The sequence below is a fragment of the Chiloscyllium punctatum genome, chromosome 7 (assembly GCF_047496795.1).
Source record: "Chiloscyllium punctatum isolate Juve2018m chromosome 7, sChiPun1.3, whole genome shotgun sequence".
In the NCBI taxonomy this organism is placed as follows: Eukaryota; Metazoa; Chordata; class Chondrichthyes; order Orectolobiformes; family Hemiscylliidae; genus Chiloscyllium; species Chiloscyllium punctatum.
This window is the reverse complement of record NC_092745.1, coordinates 118411389-118429701: the sequence shown is the minus strand read 5'-3', so window position 1 is coordinate 118429701 and position 18313 is coordinate 118411389. Positions and strand designations below refer to the sequence as shown.

At 39.5% G+C, this 18313-nt stretch overlaps 1 protein-coding gene across 1 annotated transcript in view; it reads left to right on the top strand.

Annotated features, from left to right (window-relative positions):
* znf326 (zinc finger protein 326) overlaps positions 1–18313 on the top strand; it is a 41010-nt gene that overhangs the window by 11379 nt on the left and 11318 nt on the right. Inside the window, exons 3-8 of the mRNA XM_072574717.1 lie at positions 2232–2316; positions 4775–5222; positions 11198–11366; positions 12521–12570; positions 12835–12934; positions 13016–13130. Of these exons, the coding sequence (XP_072430818.1) occupies positions 2232–2316; positions 4775–5222; positions 11198–11366; positions 12521–12570; positions 12835–12934; positions 13016–13130 (967 nt within the window). The remainder of the gene's footprint in view (positions 1–2231; positions 2317–4774; positions 5223–11197; positions 11367–12520; positions 12571–12834; positions 12935–13015; positions 13131–18313) is intronic.

Sequence of the window (18313 nt, the reverse complement as noted above, 5' to 3'; positions counted from 1 at the left end):
GAGTGTAGGTTCATAGATCCTTGAAAGTAGAGTCACAGGTAGATAGGATAGTGAAGAAGGTGTTTGGTATGTTTTCCGTTATTGGTCAGAGCATTGAGGGTAAGAGTTGGGAGGTCATGTTGCGGCTGTACAGGTTAGGCCACTTTTGGAATATTGCGTGCATTTCTGGTTTCCCTCCTATAGGAACTATGTTGTGAAACTTGAAAGGGTTCAGAAAAGATTTACAGGGATGTTGCTAGGGTTGGAGAGTTTGAGCTACAGGGAGAGACTGATTAGGTTGGGGCTGTTGTCCCTGGAATGTCAGAGGTTGAGGGGTGAACTTATAGAGGTTTATAAAATCATGAGGGGCATGGATAGGATAAATTGTCATGGTAATTTCCCTGGGGTTGTGGAGTCCAGAACTAGAGGGCATTGTTTTGGGTGAGGACGGAAAGATATAAAAGGGATCTAAGAGGCACCTTTTTTCACACAAAGGGTGTTGCGTGTATGGAATGAGCTCCCAGAGGAAGTGGTGGAGGCTGGTACAATTACAACATTTAAAAGACATCTGGGTGGTTATGTGAATAGGAAGGGTTTAGAGGGACATGGCCAGGTGCTGGCAACTGGGACTAGATTAGGTTAGGATATCTTGTCGGCATAGATGAGTTGGACTGGATAGTCTGTTTCCGTGCTGTACATCACTACGGATCTATGACTAATAGCTTAAGCGGCAATTTGTGTTTAAGTTAGTTGAGTACAATCATTTGCGACTGCTTGAGCTGGTGAATTTTTAATAAATTCAAAAGGTCTTGTTCTTATTGCTTCAAGGTTTTGAAAGTTTTGAAAAATATTCACCATGGAAGATATTGATATGAAGGCATAAATTTCAATTGCAATAAGCTTTACTCAAGAAATGCATTCATTAAGTGAATACATGAATGACTCGAGAATGGACAGTTGGGGCAGCAAAGATGGCCTAAGATTGAATAGAAAATCATGAGCTGTGATCCATGAAATTAGGATCACCTTCGTTTGAGACGACAGAGCAATTGGATAAAATTGCAGATGCTGAAAGTTTGAAATAAAATTGAAAAAAATGTGCTGGGGATTCTCAGCAAGTCAGACAGATGCTTTAGAAGGGTTAATTTCATCATCTAGTTTGCAGAGAAGTCCGCTATTGAAGAAATATTAGCAACTTGAATGCAATGCTGGTTTTAATTCCTGCTCATAATGATGTTCATATTTTGAAAACTATTGGTTCTGTTATGTAAATCAAGGGCAAATTTTCAGGGCAATTTGCAACAGGAAACCTCCACAACCCATGAAATAGTTTTGAAATATTTTAAATATGATCTTGTTTAGTCAGTTGCCCATATATTACCTGTACCTTTTATATTTAATAAGATATATATTTTTGGTGTTTGAGTAAGAGTTCTAAAATTGCTTTCCTAACCAAGACGTTGGAATTTTGATTAGTTTATTGAAAAGCATCATTGCTGTGTTAGCTAATAAAAATACGGTCATTCAGAATTACATTTTGAGATGTCAAAAAGGTCTCCAGAATTTTGTTTTTAATATTGGTGCCACACGTATGAACTTTGTTTCATTTGAGCAGTTAAACTTTAAATATCTAAAATGCTGCTACTTGCTGCGTAATTAATTCACATGCTTTATTAAAATAGGGAATTTCTGTATGCAATATGATATTACCAAGGGCTGGAACAGGAATACAGCAAAAAGCTGCCACTAACGTGAGGGGAGTACAAGATGAATTTCCTGAGTGTGAAAATCAGGTGGCAGTATTGGTCAGATATCTCAAACTTTTCAGGTGTCATTACAGTACCTTTTCTTATTTGCCTGTTCTTTGCAAGTGAGTAAAGACTGCATGTTCGCAAACCTCCCACATTGACAGCAGAGTTTCAACCGATTCAGTGAAGAACAAGTTTTGAATCTGGGGTTATGGCTTGCTTTGCACTTATCCTCAGTCTGAACAGGATGGGATTTAATTTGAATGAACTGAATTAGTACAAAGACAATGAAGATGAGAACTGTTCACAGCTTTAAACTAGCTCTGTCAGGTCTTAAATGTATCTAGTTTAGTTTTTGTCTCCTTTTAAAACATGATAGCCAATTCAACCCTTTATTTTTGAATGCCTCAAATGATGGCCTGACAAATACTTCTAGTCAGTTGTTCTGTGGAAATATTTAATGAGCGCTCAACTGAAAATATTAACTTTTTGTTTTAATTAAAGGTATGGGAATGAGTGGTGACTATGAACGTAGTTCTTATGGGACCTCCAGATCTTTCCTTGAATCTTACCCGAGTAGGACTGAGAGGTAGGTGAAACAATCTTAATCATTTATTACTGCCTGTCTTTCGAGACATGCTGAACATTTTAAATTCAAAGATAAAAATGTATTGAAGTAATTACAAATTTCAATTCAATGCTGCAGTTCAGCTAAGCTTGTGTTGACCAACCAGGTTGTCTTCAAAAATTCATAAAGGCAGCATTATTTCATTTCCAGGACAGATTATGATGGATTGCTTTATTTCATAGCAATTTATTAGGATCAATAGAAGTTGCTAATTAGACCTTTGACATCTTAGTCTAAAAGAAGTGGGCATGATTTCATTACTTAACTGACTTATTGGACTTTAGAGTGATTGCTTTCTTTCAATTAAATCCCATCAGAAGCAGGTCATTGATCACCAAAGCTAGCACTACCAAAATACATCTTAAAATGAAAGAGTTTTGTGTTTGTAGAGTGAAATACAACAATGTGGGTAGGTAGTGCTGAGAGGCAGCTGAACAATTATGATAAATTTCAAGGTATCTAAACTGTGCAGACTGCAAACGAGATAAAATGTTTGCAGTTAATTAAGAGAAATGATATAACATTTACAGACGAAATGGGTTATTTTCATAAAATGCTTATTCTCCATGGATAACATTAATACGGTAGCAGTTCTGAGCATATTAGATGTTAAATGGTTTATTTTAAAGATGGTAAATCTTGTTTGCTCTGGTTTTATTTTTTAAAAGAAGTGTCACTAATGTTTATCAGATTGTTGAAAAAGCTTTTATTATTTACCATTCATGTTTCTCACCTAATGAGCACAAAAACTACCAAAAAAAAGTTTAATAGGAAAATTAAAAGGACCATGTGAAAGTGTTTCTCTCATTGAATTTATGTGATGCTTAATGGAAATTTAAAAACCTTAAATACAGTGGCGGTGGGGAGGTGTGAAAAGCACAATGAAATGACTATTTTTGAACACCAAACAATGCACTTATTTCCTGCTGGCTGTTTACATGTTAAATAAATACTCAGCCGGCTTTTTTTTGGTACAAAGCCGCAGCTCGTAATTAATCTGAGAAAAACAGCAGTGATTAAAATCCATCTCTCTTCCCTCCCTCCCCCACCCCCACCAAGTCTCACACCACTCCTGTTTTGAGTGACAGCTCCATTATCCATTTTTACTGGTAGGGGTAAGCTATACAGAGTGGTGGTCGTTTGAGCTTTTGGGGGTGGGCAATTAAGTCTGAACTTTCAAGAAGTCCTCATCCTGTGAATGAATGGCCCAGTTAGAAAATTTGAAAATTGAGATGTAAACCCATACTCTTTAAGGTTGTCTCATGGCACTGTAGGGTGACTGAAGAGAGTTTGATACACCACACCTGTCCCCATGTTTCATAGTCAGTTCAAACAAACTTAAACTAACTGGCTACTGTAGCCAGTGGTATTTGTAGTTTATGTAGGATATATGTGATCATTCTGTAAGCTTATATATGAAGACATTTTTTGTTATTAATGCTGTATCTCTCAGTTCAAAACATCATTTCATAGACTTATAATTCAAGTTGGTATGAAACCAGCGGCAAAACAGGCTTCTCTTACATGAGTATGCCTCTGATTATTCAAAATATATTGTATCTGCATTAAAGTTGCATAGATTACGACCTCAATCTGCTGAAATGCCATAGATCTGACCTGTAATATCTGGCACTGTATTTTTGAAAGATATGGCAATATACCCACTGCAATAAGCGTCTTGATGATTTCAGAGACTACAAAGACTATACCAATGATAATCCTGCTCAAAAATGAAGCAGTTGGAAAACTCCGTAATAAATAGCTGTCAATATTAAAACTAATTGGATTAACATAACTATTGCATAAACTAGTGCTCTGGACTTGTTCAAAGATGTGACTTTAAAGAAATAATTTTATTAATGATTTAATGTAAAGAATTCAAACAGAATTCTAAAGGTTAGTTGCTTATGATTCTTGCTGGCTCTGAATATGCTTTCATATTCTAGGTAGGTTTATCATTTAAGTGAAATACTTAATTTATTTCTGTAAATAAGTTTTCATGCTCTCAAAAAACAGGAAAAGTAGCAACCTCTGTTAAGTGGTTTACATTTAATACTGACTGCAGTAAATGTATATTGACTGATGGTTTTAATGCAAAAATAACTTAATGGAGGAAAAATGTTACATAAGAGTTGTTGGAAATCTTAGATCTGATCAGCATGTCTTTTCAATTGTTTGTAAGTCTCCTTAAAATCATTGTCAAGTACAATCTTTTGTTGAGTTTGAAAACTTATTTTCATAGCACATTTAACTATGTTAATACTGTATATACTTTATTCAAACGTCAGCAAAAATATATACCTACGAAAAAGGGAATGAGTATTTGAACCCTTTTTAGCAGGTAAACAGTGTTTTGTTCTGGTTTTTATTGTATGTCACTGGTAACTTTACCGGTTTCCTTACTGTGCAATTTTTCCAGGTTTGGACCTTATGAGTCGCATGACTCCAGGTCTGCTCTGGATGGCCGTGATCTGTATAGATCTGGCTACGATTTACATGAACCAGGACGAAGTCGCTTTGGGGATAGCTATCCTGATCGATCCGAGAGCTCCTACAGGAATTTCGGTGATCAATACCTTGACCCTTATGAAGGTAGAAGCCAGAGCCGGTTATATGATAATGGCAGGTCTAACTGGGATGACACCTACACGCATTCAAGTTCAATGCCTAGGGTGTGGGCTGATTCGGAAACAGGAACAGGAAGAGGAAGTTACTCTTCCTACAGCAGCTTTTCTTCACTCCTTACGAAGCCTTCAACTGTAGGCTCTCGGGGGAGGGGAATGCTTTCTTATTCTGGCAACGAGTATGGAGGCGGATCCCTTTCGATTCTGGGAGGACAAGGAGGAGGCAGAGGTCGAGGCAGAGAAGTAAGTACAGAATCTTTGAGATTCTATTCCCTTGCCACCTTTTTATGAAGGATACAAAATTAACTTTTTCTGGTCACTAGCATTATTTTGCTAGTGAGAGAAAATATGTTTTTCTCATGAGCTAAACAGTTGATTGGTAGTATAGTTAATCAATTGTTTTTAAAATGAATGGAAACATTTTGACTGTAGGTGTTATGATTTGGGTCCTACTTTAAAACAGCAAGATAATTTGAGTTAAAATTCTTGCAATAAAAGTCTTTTTCCTTTCTGAAGCCCATCAAATTTTTGATTGAAGTTTGGCACATAACTTTCACTTTAGGGATTTTCAAAGTTTGAAAAGCAAACGTTGAACTCTGTTGAACTTTCCTCCCAAACTTAACTGTCAAAGTTTAAGACTATTGCTGCACCAACTTTCATGTTTAGGCAGTCTGAATGATATACTGCCAATTTGCCAGCATTTGTGTGGGAGGGATGAAAGGTATGGTTGCAGGTAAACCTTGTGGTTGATTATGACTCTTGCGTCCATTCATCATGATCAGGTAGCTTTGGAAATTGTGCTGGATTCAGCACAATTCTTAATTGCTAAATGTTGGAGTTCACCAAAAATGTCCAGTTTCAATTTAGTTTAATACCAAGTCTGGTTTGCATGGGATTATCTTGAATCAGATTAGGCCATCTGGTGTATCCATGTCCAGCCTCTTTTTTTCTTCTTTGAAGATTTGCCCTCTGATCTGGATCCTGAAGCAGAATTGCTGCAGTTGTGCTGCAATCCCCTACTTAACTAAATTCTTCAGGAAAAGTTAACATTGTGCTCATTGTGTGCATGAAAAACGCACTGTAATTTATAATAATCAATTTAACTGACTATCCCATTTGTATCTTTGGAAAATTATGTTTGATAGATGTGGGAAATGATTCTCTGATCAGAGAGGATAAGGCCAATAATCATAATGACAGTGACAATGAAGAGCTAATTACTTCTTTTAAACTAATCTGAACATTTCCAGTTTGATTTTTTTTTCAGTGACTTGGATTCCTTTACATTTTATATTCACTTGTATCTGAAAGCAAATTGGATTTTGCAGCAATTTCCCACATGACACAACCAATTGGATGACAACATGAAAACTGCGCAGAACAGTTAACTGCTTGCTATATTTAGATTCCCCTGAGCTTTGTATGCAATGTGTATACCTTGAATATCTATTGACATGTGCACTGAGAAATCAACATGAACATTTTGAGTTTGTGCATGGTTATTAATGATCAGTTGTATTTGTTCTTACTGGATGTATGGATCCCACATGAATGAGTTTGCTCTAAATGTAAAATGTACATGCTTGTGATCTTTTGGAAATGTTTTACATTGTATAGACATAGTATACGCATTATTCATGCCGTACATGTTTAATATTACTGGATACCTTAAGTTATGCTTTGTAGCGACTGTATAGTATATTATTCACCAGCATCATAGATGCATTTCAGTCCAAACTCTGATTTAATGAGCTGTTTGGATTCAACAAAATTCTCCCAACTGCAAATATCCCACAACTTTAATAATTATGTCAATGAAGTACAACGCACATCAAGAAACTAGCAAATTCATTATTAATAGAAATGGACATTTTCCAATAATCTTAGTTATGTTGTGTTTTCATGAAACACTAGCCAAATGGTAAAGGTTGAACAATGCTGTATTTTCATGTTCAAAAGAGCAGCCTATGTTTAGCTTCAGAACTTCAACTCAGTACCAATCATTAAATGTTTACAAAACTTCCCAGTGTGATGTCATCCAGTTGTTTTTCCCCTGTGCTATATTTTTAAAAAGGTTGAATTTCTACATCAGACTGGGACAGAAGGGAGTAGAATTAAAGGAATTATTTCAATATAGTTTTCTTAAATTCTGCAACCAATTTAATTCCCCTCATTTGAAGAATATCACTTGAATGAGTTAATTCTTTTGAATATTTCCCCATTAGTTTTGAAACTTTAGGCTTCATTGCCATTCTTGACAATGTCTCATGCTGATGGAAATTAAAGTTAACGCAACCTTGCTTGGTAGGCAAAATTGAGGACTGCACGTGCTGGAGGTTAGAGTTGAGAGTGTGGTGCTGGAAAAGCACGCAGGTCAAGCAACATCTGAGGAGCAGGAGAATCGACATTTCGGGTAAATGCCCTTCATCAGAAATCATTCCTGAGGAAGGGCGTTTGTCCGAAATGCCGACTCTCCTACTCCTCGGATGCAGCCTGACCTGCTGTGTTTTTCCTTCACCACACTCAACCATGATTGGTAGCCAAGACTACCGACTCTACGTGCTTGCTTGTTTAATAGGCAGCTGTTCATGCTGCTTTCCCATTAGCAGAAAATGCCATTCTTAATGCAAACACTGCATTTTTCTCCTTAAGCCTAGCCTTGCACATTTGATATGTGCTTCTGCAAAACTATTATTTTGTACTTGAGTGCAGTACACACAACTGCTGTTGCCATTATATCCAAGATCCCTTGAGAAGCAGAAGCGCTACAGGTAGCGTTCTCATTTTCCAACAAAGCTGCATCACTTAACTTCTAATTACACTGGAAAGTAATATAATTACATTTTTACAGTATTAGGTAATGTTCCATTTTCTGATAAAACAACAGCGCCAGAGACCCGGGTTCAATTCCCGCCTCAGGCGACTGACTGTGTGGAGTTTGCACGTTCTCCCCGTGTCTGCGTGAGTTTCCTCCGGGTGCTCCGGTTTCCTCCCACAGTCCAAAGATGTGCAGGTCAGGTGAATTGGCCATGCTAAATTGCCCGTAGTGTTAGGTAAGGGGTAGATGTAGGGGTATGGGTGGGTTGCGCTTCGGCGGGGCAGTGTGGACTTGTTGGGCCGAAGGGCCTGTTTCCACACTGTAAGTAATCTAATCTAATCTAAAAAAAAACACTGCTTGAAAAAATTCGCTTGTAATCAACACAAGTGCCATCGTATTTTTCACCAACAAATTTGAATATAGTTGTAGATTCAAGTTTGTTCTTTTTCTTTCAGAGAACATAAGACAATAAAAGCAATATTGATATATTACTGATGTATTTTAGCTACAAAACATGGTATAAGCATTCAGTGATAGTTAAAAATTTCTCCTGCAGAGATTATGCACTTTGGAATGGGAGCATTTAGGATTTTTTTTGGTCCTTATTCCTTGAGAGCAAAATTGACGTGTAAAATAGTAAAAATGTAATTGATCAAAATCTGCTGGAAATCAGCTTTGTGTTTGAAAAGATTAGAATGCAAGCATAATGGAATGTCCCTCTGAATAATGACACGCATGCATAACTGTTTGATATTCAGTGTGACCATTCATTTATAAACAAGAAAATACTTACTTTAAACAAAGTTAGTTTTGTTGTTTCTTAACTCTGGCTATGTATTTGCTGAGGCTTAGGGAATGTAATTTTCTTCATGCCTGCATTCAAATGTTGCAACGGTACCCTGTCAACAGCTGAAGTTTGATCTGGAAAAACAGAAAATGATGATGGGGTATCTCCCTTCTTTCTGCTATGTCTCCTTCCACCACCACCACCTCACACTGGCATTCTCTGGCATTTTGTATTTCTCAGAGAGTTACTCTAATTATAGTTATTTGAATAGTTGAGCTTTTTATAATATTTCTTACTGGTTTTTGTGGCATCATACATTTTTTTATGAGATCCAGGTCATGTCCTGGGGGTAAAAATGAATGTCTTCATTTGTGAAGACTAGTTTTTTCAAATGCTTTAATCCACTATGCTGAGATGCTTTTGCATTCTAATATTCCTTTTCAAAAACAAAGATGATTTTGAATGTATTTAGATGTTTCTGGTTCTTTTGGACTAGTTCTATATCTCTCTGACTTCCAAACTTAATGTTATCAGTTGCTTCCTTCCTTGAATAAAATTATTGTTAGGTTGATGATGTCCTGTAGCACTTCTGTTGCACAGAAAGCCTGAGGTAGAATCCTAAACTATGGTTTTGAATGAACGATGTGCTTTGGAGCAATATCATAAAGTAAAATCCCATCTAATGATCATGTCCTGATTAAGTTTTGGCTGGCATTTTAAAAACAACCTTTCCAGATAGATTCAAATCTGAATAAGTATGTTTGAATATATAGTTTAATTATATAATTAGGCACAGGATATTGTAAGTTTAAAATGGTGGGAGGCTGTGGCGATGAGCAGCACATAAAGACTAATGGTGGTAATATTTTAAATATGAGGAGTAGGAACTAGAAATGTAAGGTGTAGGTTTGCTCGCTGAGCTGTAGGTTTGATATCCAGACGTTTCATTACCTGGCTAGGTAACATCATTGGTGACCTCTGTCTCCTGCTTTCTATTTATATGTTTGTCCTGGATGAGGTTCCTGGTGTTTGTGGTGATGTCATTTCCTGTTCGTTTTCTGAGGGGTTGATAGATGGTATCTAGATCTGTGTGTTTGTTTATGGCGTTGTGGTTGGAGTGCCAGGCCTCTAGGAATTCTCTGGCATGTCTTTGCTTAGCCTGTCCCAAGATAGATGTGTTGTCCCAGTCGAAATGGTGGGGTTTTTTTCCCTCCGTGTGTAGGGCTGTGAGGGAGAGAGGGTCGTGTCTTTTTGTGGCTAGCTGGTGTTCGTGTATCCTGGTGGCTAACTTTCTTCCTGTTTGTCCTACGTGGTGTTTGTGGCAGTCCTTGCATGGAATCTTGTAGATGATGTGGTTTTGTCCATGGGTTGTACTGGGTCTTTAAAGTTTGTTAGTTTTTGTTTGAGTGTGTTGATGGGTTTGTGTGCTATTAGGATTCCGAGGGGTCTTAGTCTGGCTGTCATTTCTGAAACTTCTTTGATGTATGGTAAGGTGGTTAGGGTTTCTGGCTGTGTTTGGTCTGCTTGTCGTGGTTTGTTCTTGAGGAATCTGCGGACCGTATTTTTTGAGTATCCGTTCTTCTTGAATATGTTGTCTAGGTGGTTCTGTTTTCTCCAAAGTTCATCTGTGCTGCAGTGTGAGGTGGCTCATTGGAATAGTGTTCTGATACAGCTTCGTTTGTGTGTGTTGGGATGGTTGCTGGTATAGTTAAGTATTTGGTCAGTGTTTGTCGGTTTTCTGTATATGCACTGACTACTAAGACCCCTCGGAATCCTAGTAGCACACAAACCCACCAACATTCTCAAACAAAAACTAACAAACTTAAAAGACCCAGTACAACCCATGGACAAAACCAACGTTGTCTACAAAATTCCATGCAAGGACTGCCACAAACACTACATAGGACAAACAGGAAGAAAGTTAGCCACCAGGATACACGAACACCAGCTAGCCACAAAAAGACATCTCCCCCTCTCCCTCGTAGCCCTACACCCGGAGGGGAAAAAAACCCCATTTCGACTGGGACAACACATCTATCCTGGGATAGGCTAAGTAAAGACATGCCAGAGAATTCCTAGAGTCCTGGCACTCCAACCACAGCGCCATAAACAAACACATAGATCTAGATACCATCTATCAACCCCTCAGAAAACAAACAGGAAATGCCTTCACCACAAACCCCAGGAACCCCATCCAAAACAAACATATAAATAGAAAACAGGAGACAACAGTTTCGCTTCACTTGGAGGTCACCACTGATGATGTTACCTAGCCAGGTAATGAAACGTCTGGATATCCAAACCTACAGCTCAGCGAGCAAACCTACACCCTAAACCTCAACCTGAGCTACAAACCTTGCAGGAACTAGAAATCTCTACAGTAAATTTGAAAACTGTTACAGGGCAAGGAATTTTTAAGAATCTTAATGATATTCCAAAGAAAATTAAAATCAGTAACATTTATCTCCACAGAATCTTGGTCTGAGGCAAAGTTTGCATGACTTGCAACAGACTCCATGAATGTCTACAATAACTAGGCTCATTTGTTAGAAATTTTAGGAATATTAGTAGCCAAATTTGTAACATTTGCTTGGTTTTTAAAATACATTACAGCTATCAGACTTAGATATGTACTCAAGAACTGGGAGTGGTGTGTCATACAACAGAGGTGGGTTTTCATCAAATGTTGGAAGAGGCATGAAAAGGAAGGGGGCACAGGCCAACAAAACTACAATAAAGAAACAGAAAGTAGCAGCTGCTGACAAAACTCTAAAAACATCCGGTAAGTACTGCATTGCCTTATGCAGAACAGTAGCTTGTTTCAATGTTACCAACTTGAAATGAATTGGCATAGTAGGCTCATTATTGGGTAGATTCATAGTAAATTTATGCATGCTAGTTAATTGAAACAGTTTGATCTTTACCAAGAGTATCTACAGTCAGAATTACCTATAATGTTTAAATGACAGGGGTCATAGATTCAAATGAAATGACAACAATGTTAGAGGGGACATGAGAAAAAGCAGTTTTTCACGCAGAGGGTAATGATTGTTTGGAATTTGCTGCCTGGGTCTGCATGTTAATTGTTGCAAGCTGCACGGCAGTGGGCCATGTGCAGGAGGATAGAAAGGGTAAATGGGTGATTTTGGATTGTCAAGGGAAAGCTGGACCGAAGAGACCCCTTCTGTGCTATGGCTCTAAGGTCTTTTCTGCTTGACAGGAGTTGGGTGCCACAGAGGATCTGTTCATGGGGCCTCAACCTTTTACAGTTTATAACTTAGATTAGGGTAATGGGGGGTATGGTAGCTAAATTTGCAGGTGGTAGGAAGGTAGGTAAGGGGCATATGTTGTGAAGAAGTTGAAAAATGTGGTGCTGGAAAAACACAGCAGGCCAGGCAGCATCTGAGGAGCAGGTGAATCGACGTTTCGGGCATATTATATCATTGATTAATCCAGTCTTGTCCACCTCCAGGACTACTATAAACTCTGTGTGGCGGATATGATAACTGCACAGCAGCTGCTATGCCACTACAGTGGTACATTTCAAACAAAAAAACACTCTAGTATTATTTAAGATACAAATTTCCCTATTCTAAAATTTGAAACATGCATTACTTTTACAGTATGTGCAGTCTATTATGCAGAGGGCCATAGCTGAAGCTGGAAGTGTCATGATCTTTCTTTTTTAAAAAAAACTAACTGAACTATAATCAAAAGGTACTATAGAAGCATCAATATTTGGAAAATAACGGTACATTTTAAAATAATTTGAAATTCATGTACTAATGTATATTGTGCTTCTTGATGAAATTTTTTAAATATTAAATTTGAATTCTGACATTGGTTATTTTTCTAATAAGGAATTTATATCATAGTTTATTGTTAATGTGGAAGATTATGTAATAATAGAAAATTATCTGTTCGAATGTATTTCAGTGGCCAAGTCTCCAGCTAACAATACTGCAACCAAGATCTCAAAGACTCCGGTAATACCCTCATTGAATCCGGACATTTACTTATTGTTAGATTGGATATTCATATCTTGTGATGTGTCTATTATCTGCACAAGTCAAACAGGCTTAAAAGCTGGCAGTTGCCTGAGATAGAAATTTGAATATTACCTACTTTTATGGTTTTTTACAGTAGTTTACATAACATACTTGACAATTTTGTGGAGAATTTACCTAGCATGGCTTTCTAGACTTCGTTGTTGCTGTCTCTAATGTTTTAATTTTATCCCTTTTGAACAGACTGCAACAAATGTGGTTCAGGATCGAACAACAAAGGATGAAGATTTTACAAAAGATGCATATGAGCCAGATGCATATGAATGCTTTGACAAAAATGAAGGTGGGTAAATTCATTATTCATAAAGTATGTACTTAGGTAACTTTCAGTAGTACCTTGTTTAAAAAGAATATTATCATCAAGGTAAAAAGAAAACTGATAATGAAGATGAGGAAGAGAAAAAGAAACTTGAAGCAAGAAGAGAGAAACAACGGCGTAGACGTGAGAAGAACACTGAAAAATATGGAGAAGATTACAGGTAAGTTTGAATATAGGATTCCGGGTGATCCAAGGTGGAGGACAGGAAAAATTTATGGCTGTAACAGCTGCTCCTTTATTGAGGTATTTTAGATGTTGGAGGTGATTTCCTTGAATTCCAGGAGCAGCAATTACTGTTTATATGCTGTTGCATTGTTTTGGAACTTTGGGGAAAAAAAAGTCAAAACAACTGCAATTTTAGAAGGGAGAAGAACAAACAAAGGAAGCACATGGGGAGGTCAGTGCAGGGGAGAGAGAGAAAGAAACTGACATGGTGAACCTGCATGGTTACTGCCTTTGCTGTATGAATTCATGTATTGTTGGACATCGGAGTGCTTCTGGGAAAATTAACAAATAGTGAAATTTACAACTGATCTTGGAGGAGTTCACGGCACAGAAGCAGATAAGTGTATTGTTTTTACATGTGACCTACAGGAAGTCTGCAGTCGTGAGTAGAGTGGGTTCTTTCTTGATTTTATTTTTTTTGAGGTATGTCTCTTGATTAAACTTAAAATATAAGTCAGACTTATTCATTTAACCTGGGGCAGTGTTTTGTAGAGGAATAAGATGGTGTTATTTTCTGTGTCTGTAGATTGTGAAGGAGCAAAAATGGCCTTTAGTAGAGTGATATGCGCTTCTTGTCTGATGTGGGAGTTTAAAGAGAGTTTAAGGGTTACTGCGGATTATATCTGCAATAAATGCTGTTGGTTGCGAATCTTATCAGATCAAATGGATCAATTGGAGAGACAGTTAGAAGCACTAAGAAATTTGCAACAGCAACAATATGTGATGGGTGGCAGTTATAGGAAGGACATGGGGGATGGGTTAACTCCAGGAAAGGTAAGAGAGGAAGGCATCTAGTGCAGCAGCCTTCTGTGGCTATACCCATTTCAAACAAGTGTGCTGTTTTGGAAAGTGTAGGGGGTGATGGATTCTCAGGGGAACGTAGCACGAACAGCCAAGTTTCTGTTCGCCGAGCTCTGCGAACAGAACCACAACAACGAGCACCCGAGCTATAACTCTTCTACCAAACTTTGAGCCAAGTTTCTGGTATTGAGACTGGCTCTAATGCAACGAGGGGTACGTCGGGTTCCAAGAGATCAATTGTGTTTGGGGACTCTCCAGTTAGAGGTACAGACGGACGTTTCTGTGGCTAGCAGAGAAAATGCAGAATGGTGTGTTGCTTCCCTGGTGCCAGGATCAAGGATGTCTCAGAGAGGGTGCAAAATGTTCTCAAGGGGGAGAGGGGCCAACAAAAGGTCATTGTCCACATTGGAACCAACGACATTGGAAGGAAAAAGGTTGAGATTCTGAAAGGAGATTACAGAGAGTTAGGCAGGAATTTAAAAAGGAGGTCATCAAGAGGAGTAATATCTGGATTACTCCTGGTGCTACAAGTTAGTGAGGGCAGGAATAGGAGGATAGAGCAGATGAATGCATGGCTGAAGAGCTGGTGTATGGGAGAAGGATTCACATTTTTGGACTATTGTAATCTCTTTTGGGCTAGACATGACCTGTAAAAGAAGGACGGTTTGCACCTAAATTGGAAGGGGACTAATATACTGGCAGGGAGATTTGCTCAAGCTGCTCATGAGGATTTAAACTAGTAAGGTGGGGGGTGGGACCCAGGAAGACAGTGAGGAAAGATATCAATCGGAGACTGGTACAGTTGAGAACAGAAGTGAGTGAAACAGTCAGGGCAGGCAGGGACAAGGTAGGACTAATAAGTTAAACTGCATTTATTTCAATGCAAGGGGCCCAACAGGGAAGGCAGATGAACAGGGAACTGCATGGTTAGGAACATGGGACTGGGATATCATAGCAAATACAGAAGCATGGCTCAGGGATGGGCAGGACTGGCAGCTTAATGTTCCAGGATACAAATGTTACAGGAAGGGTAGAAAGGGAGGTGAGAGAGGAGGGGGAGTGGTGTTTTTGATAAGGGATAGTATTGCAGCTGTGCTGAGGGAGGATATTCCTGAAAATACAACCAGGGAAGTTATTTGGGTGGAACTGAGAAACAAAAAAGGGATGATCACCTTATTGGGATTGTATTATAGACCCCCCAATAGTCAGAGGGAAATTGAGAAACAAACTTGTAAGGAGATCTCAGCTATCTGCAAGAATAATAGGGTGGTTATGGTAGGGGGTTTTAACTTTCCAAACATCGACTGGGACTGCCATAGTGTTAAAGGTTTAGATGGAGAGGAATTTGTTAAGTGTGTACAAGAAAATTTTCTGCTTCAGTATGTGGATGTACCTACTAGAGAAGGTGCAAAACTTGACCTACTCTTGGGAAATAAGGCAGGGCAGGTGACTGAGGTGTCAGTGGGGGAGCACTTTGGGGCCAGCGACCATAATTCTATTTGTTTTAAAATAGTGATGGAAAAGGACAGACCAGATCTAAAAGTTGAAGTTCTAACTTGGAGAAAGGCCAATTTTGACTGTATTAGGCAAGAACTTTCGAAAGCTGATTGTGGGCAGATGTTGTGGACAGCTGGAAAATGGGAAGTCTTCAGAAATGAGATAACGAGAATCAGAGAAAGTATATTCCTGTTAGGGTGAATGGAAAGGCTGGTAGGTATAGGAATGCTGAATGACTAAAGAAATTGAGGGTTTGGTTAAGAAAAAGAAGGAAGCATATGTAAGGTATAGACAGGATAGATCGAGTGAATCCTTAGAGTGTAAAGGCAGTAGGAGTATACTTAAGAGGGAAATCAGGAGGGCAAAAAGGGGACATGAAATATCTTTAGCAAATAGAATTAAGGAGAATCCAAAGAGCTTTTACAAATACATTAAGGACAAAAGGGTAACTAGGGAGACAATAGGGCGCCTCAAAGATCAGCAAGGCAGCCTTTGTATGGAGCCACAGAAAATAGGGGAGATACTAAACGAGTATTTTGCACCAGTATTTACTGTGGAAAAGAATATGGAAGATGTAGAAAGTAGCGAAATACATGGTGACACCTTGCAAAATGTCCATATGACAGAGGAGGAAGTGCTGGATGTCTTGAAACGCATAAAGGTGGACCTGATCAGGTGTACCCGAGGACTCTGTGGGAAGCTAGGGATGTGATTGCTGGGCCTCTTGCTGAGATATTTGTGTCATCGATAGTCACAGGTGAGGTGCCAGAAGACTGGAGGTTGGCTAACGTGGTGCCACTGTTTAAGAAGGGTAGTAAGGACCAGCCAGGGAACTATAGACCAGTGAGCCTGAAGTAGGTAGTGGGCAAGTTGTTGGAGGGAATCCTGAGGGACAGGATGTACATGTACTTGGAAAGGCAAGGACTGATTCGGGATAGTCAGCATGGCTTTCTGCGTGGAAATCGTCTCACAAACTTGATTGAGTTTTTTGAAGAAGTAACAAATAGGATTGATGAGGACAGAGCAGTAGATGTGATCTATATGGACATCAGTAAGGCGTTCAACAAGGTTCCCCATGGGAGACTGGAAGCAAGTTTATATCTCACGGAATACAGGGAGAACTAGCCATTTGGATACAGAAATCAAAAGAGAAAATGCTGGAAAATCTCAGCAGGTCTGGCAGCATCTGTAAGGAGAGAAAAGAGCTGATGTTTCGAGTCTAACTGACCCTTTGTCAAAGCTAAAAAGTGGTGGTGGATGGAGATTGTTCGGGCCTCTTTTCGAGAAAGAAGCGAAGAGCTTTCAAGCCGTCCTAGTGTGGGATGGAGGTGTAAAGAGACTGCACATCCACGCTGAATAGAAGGTGGTTAGGGCCTGCAAATTGAAAGCTGTCAATGTGTCGCAGGGCATCAGAGGAATCCCGGATGTAGGTGGGGAGGAGTGAACCAGAGGAGTAGGGATGGAGTCAAGGTTGAAGGAAATAAGTTCAGTGGGGCAGGACACAATGGGCCTGCCGGGGCAATCCACCTTGTGGATTTTGGGGAGTAGGTAGAAACGGGTTGTCTGGGATTGGGAGACTGAGATTGGAAGCTGTGGAGGGGAGGCATCCGGAGGAAATGAGGTCAGTCACGGTGTTGGAGACAATGGCTTGATGCTCAGTGGTGTGGTCATGCTCCGGGGGAGGTAGGAGGAGGAATCTGAGAGAGTTGGCGCTCAGTCTCTGCGAGGTACACGTCAGTACGCCAGATGATAACAGCACCCCCTTTGTCAGCAGGTTTGATGACAAGGTTGGGGTTGGACCTAAGAGAGCGAAGGGCAGAAAGTTTGGATGGAGAGAGATACAGAACTGGCTCAGAGGTAGAAGACAGAGGGTGGTGGTGGAGGGTTGTTTTTCAGACTGGAGGCCTTTGACCAGTGGAGTGCCACAAAGATTGGTGCTGGGTCCTCTACTTTTTGTCATTTACATAAATGATTTGGATGCGAGCATAAGAGGTATAGCTCGTAAGTTTGCAGATGACACCAAAATTGGAGGTGTAGTGGACAGCAAAGAAGGTTACCTCAGATTACAACAGGATCTTGATCAGATGGGCCAACGGGCCAAGAAGTGGCACATGGAGTTTAATTCAAGTAAATGCGAGGAGCTGCATTTTGGGAAAGCAAATCTTAGCAGGACTTATACACTTAATGGTAAGGTCCTAGGGAGTGTTGCTGAACAAAGAGACCTTGGAGTGCATGTTCATAGCTCCTTGAAAGTGGAGTTGCAGGTAGATAGGATAGTGAAGAAGGCATTTGGTATGGTTTCTTTTATTGGTCAGAGTATTGAGTACAGGAGTTGGGAGGTCATGTTACAGCTGTACAGGACATTGGTTAGGCCACTGTTGGAATATTGCAAGCAATCCTGGTCTCCTTCCTATTGGAAAGATGTTGTGAAACTTGAAAGGGTTCAGAGAAGATTTACAAGGATGTTGCCAGGGTTGGAGGACTTGAGCTATGGGGAGAGGCTGATCAAGCAGGAGCTGTTTTCCCTGGAGCGTCTGAGGTTGAGGGGTGACGTTATAGAGATTTACAAAATTATGAGGGACATGGATAGGATAAATAGACAAAGTCTTTTCCCTGGGGTGGGGGAGTCCAGAACTAGAGGGTATAGGTTTAGGGTGAGAGGGGAAAGATATAAAAGGGACCTAAGGGGCAACTTTTTCACAGAGGGTGGTGAGTGTATGGAATGAGCTGCCAGAGGAAGTGGTGGAGGCTGGTACAATTGCAACATTTAAGAGGCATTTGGATGGTTATGTGAATAGGAAGGGTTTGGAGGGATATGGG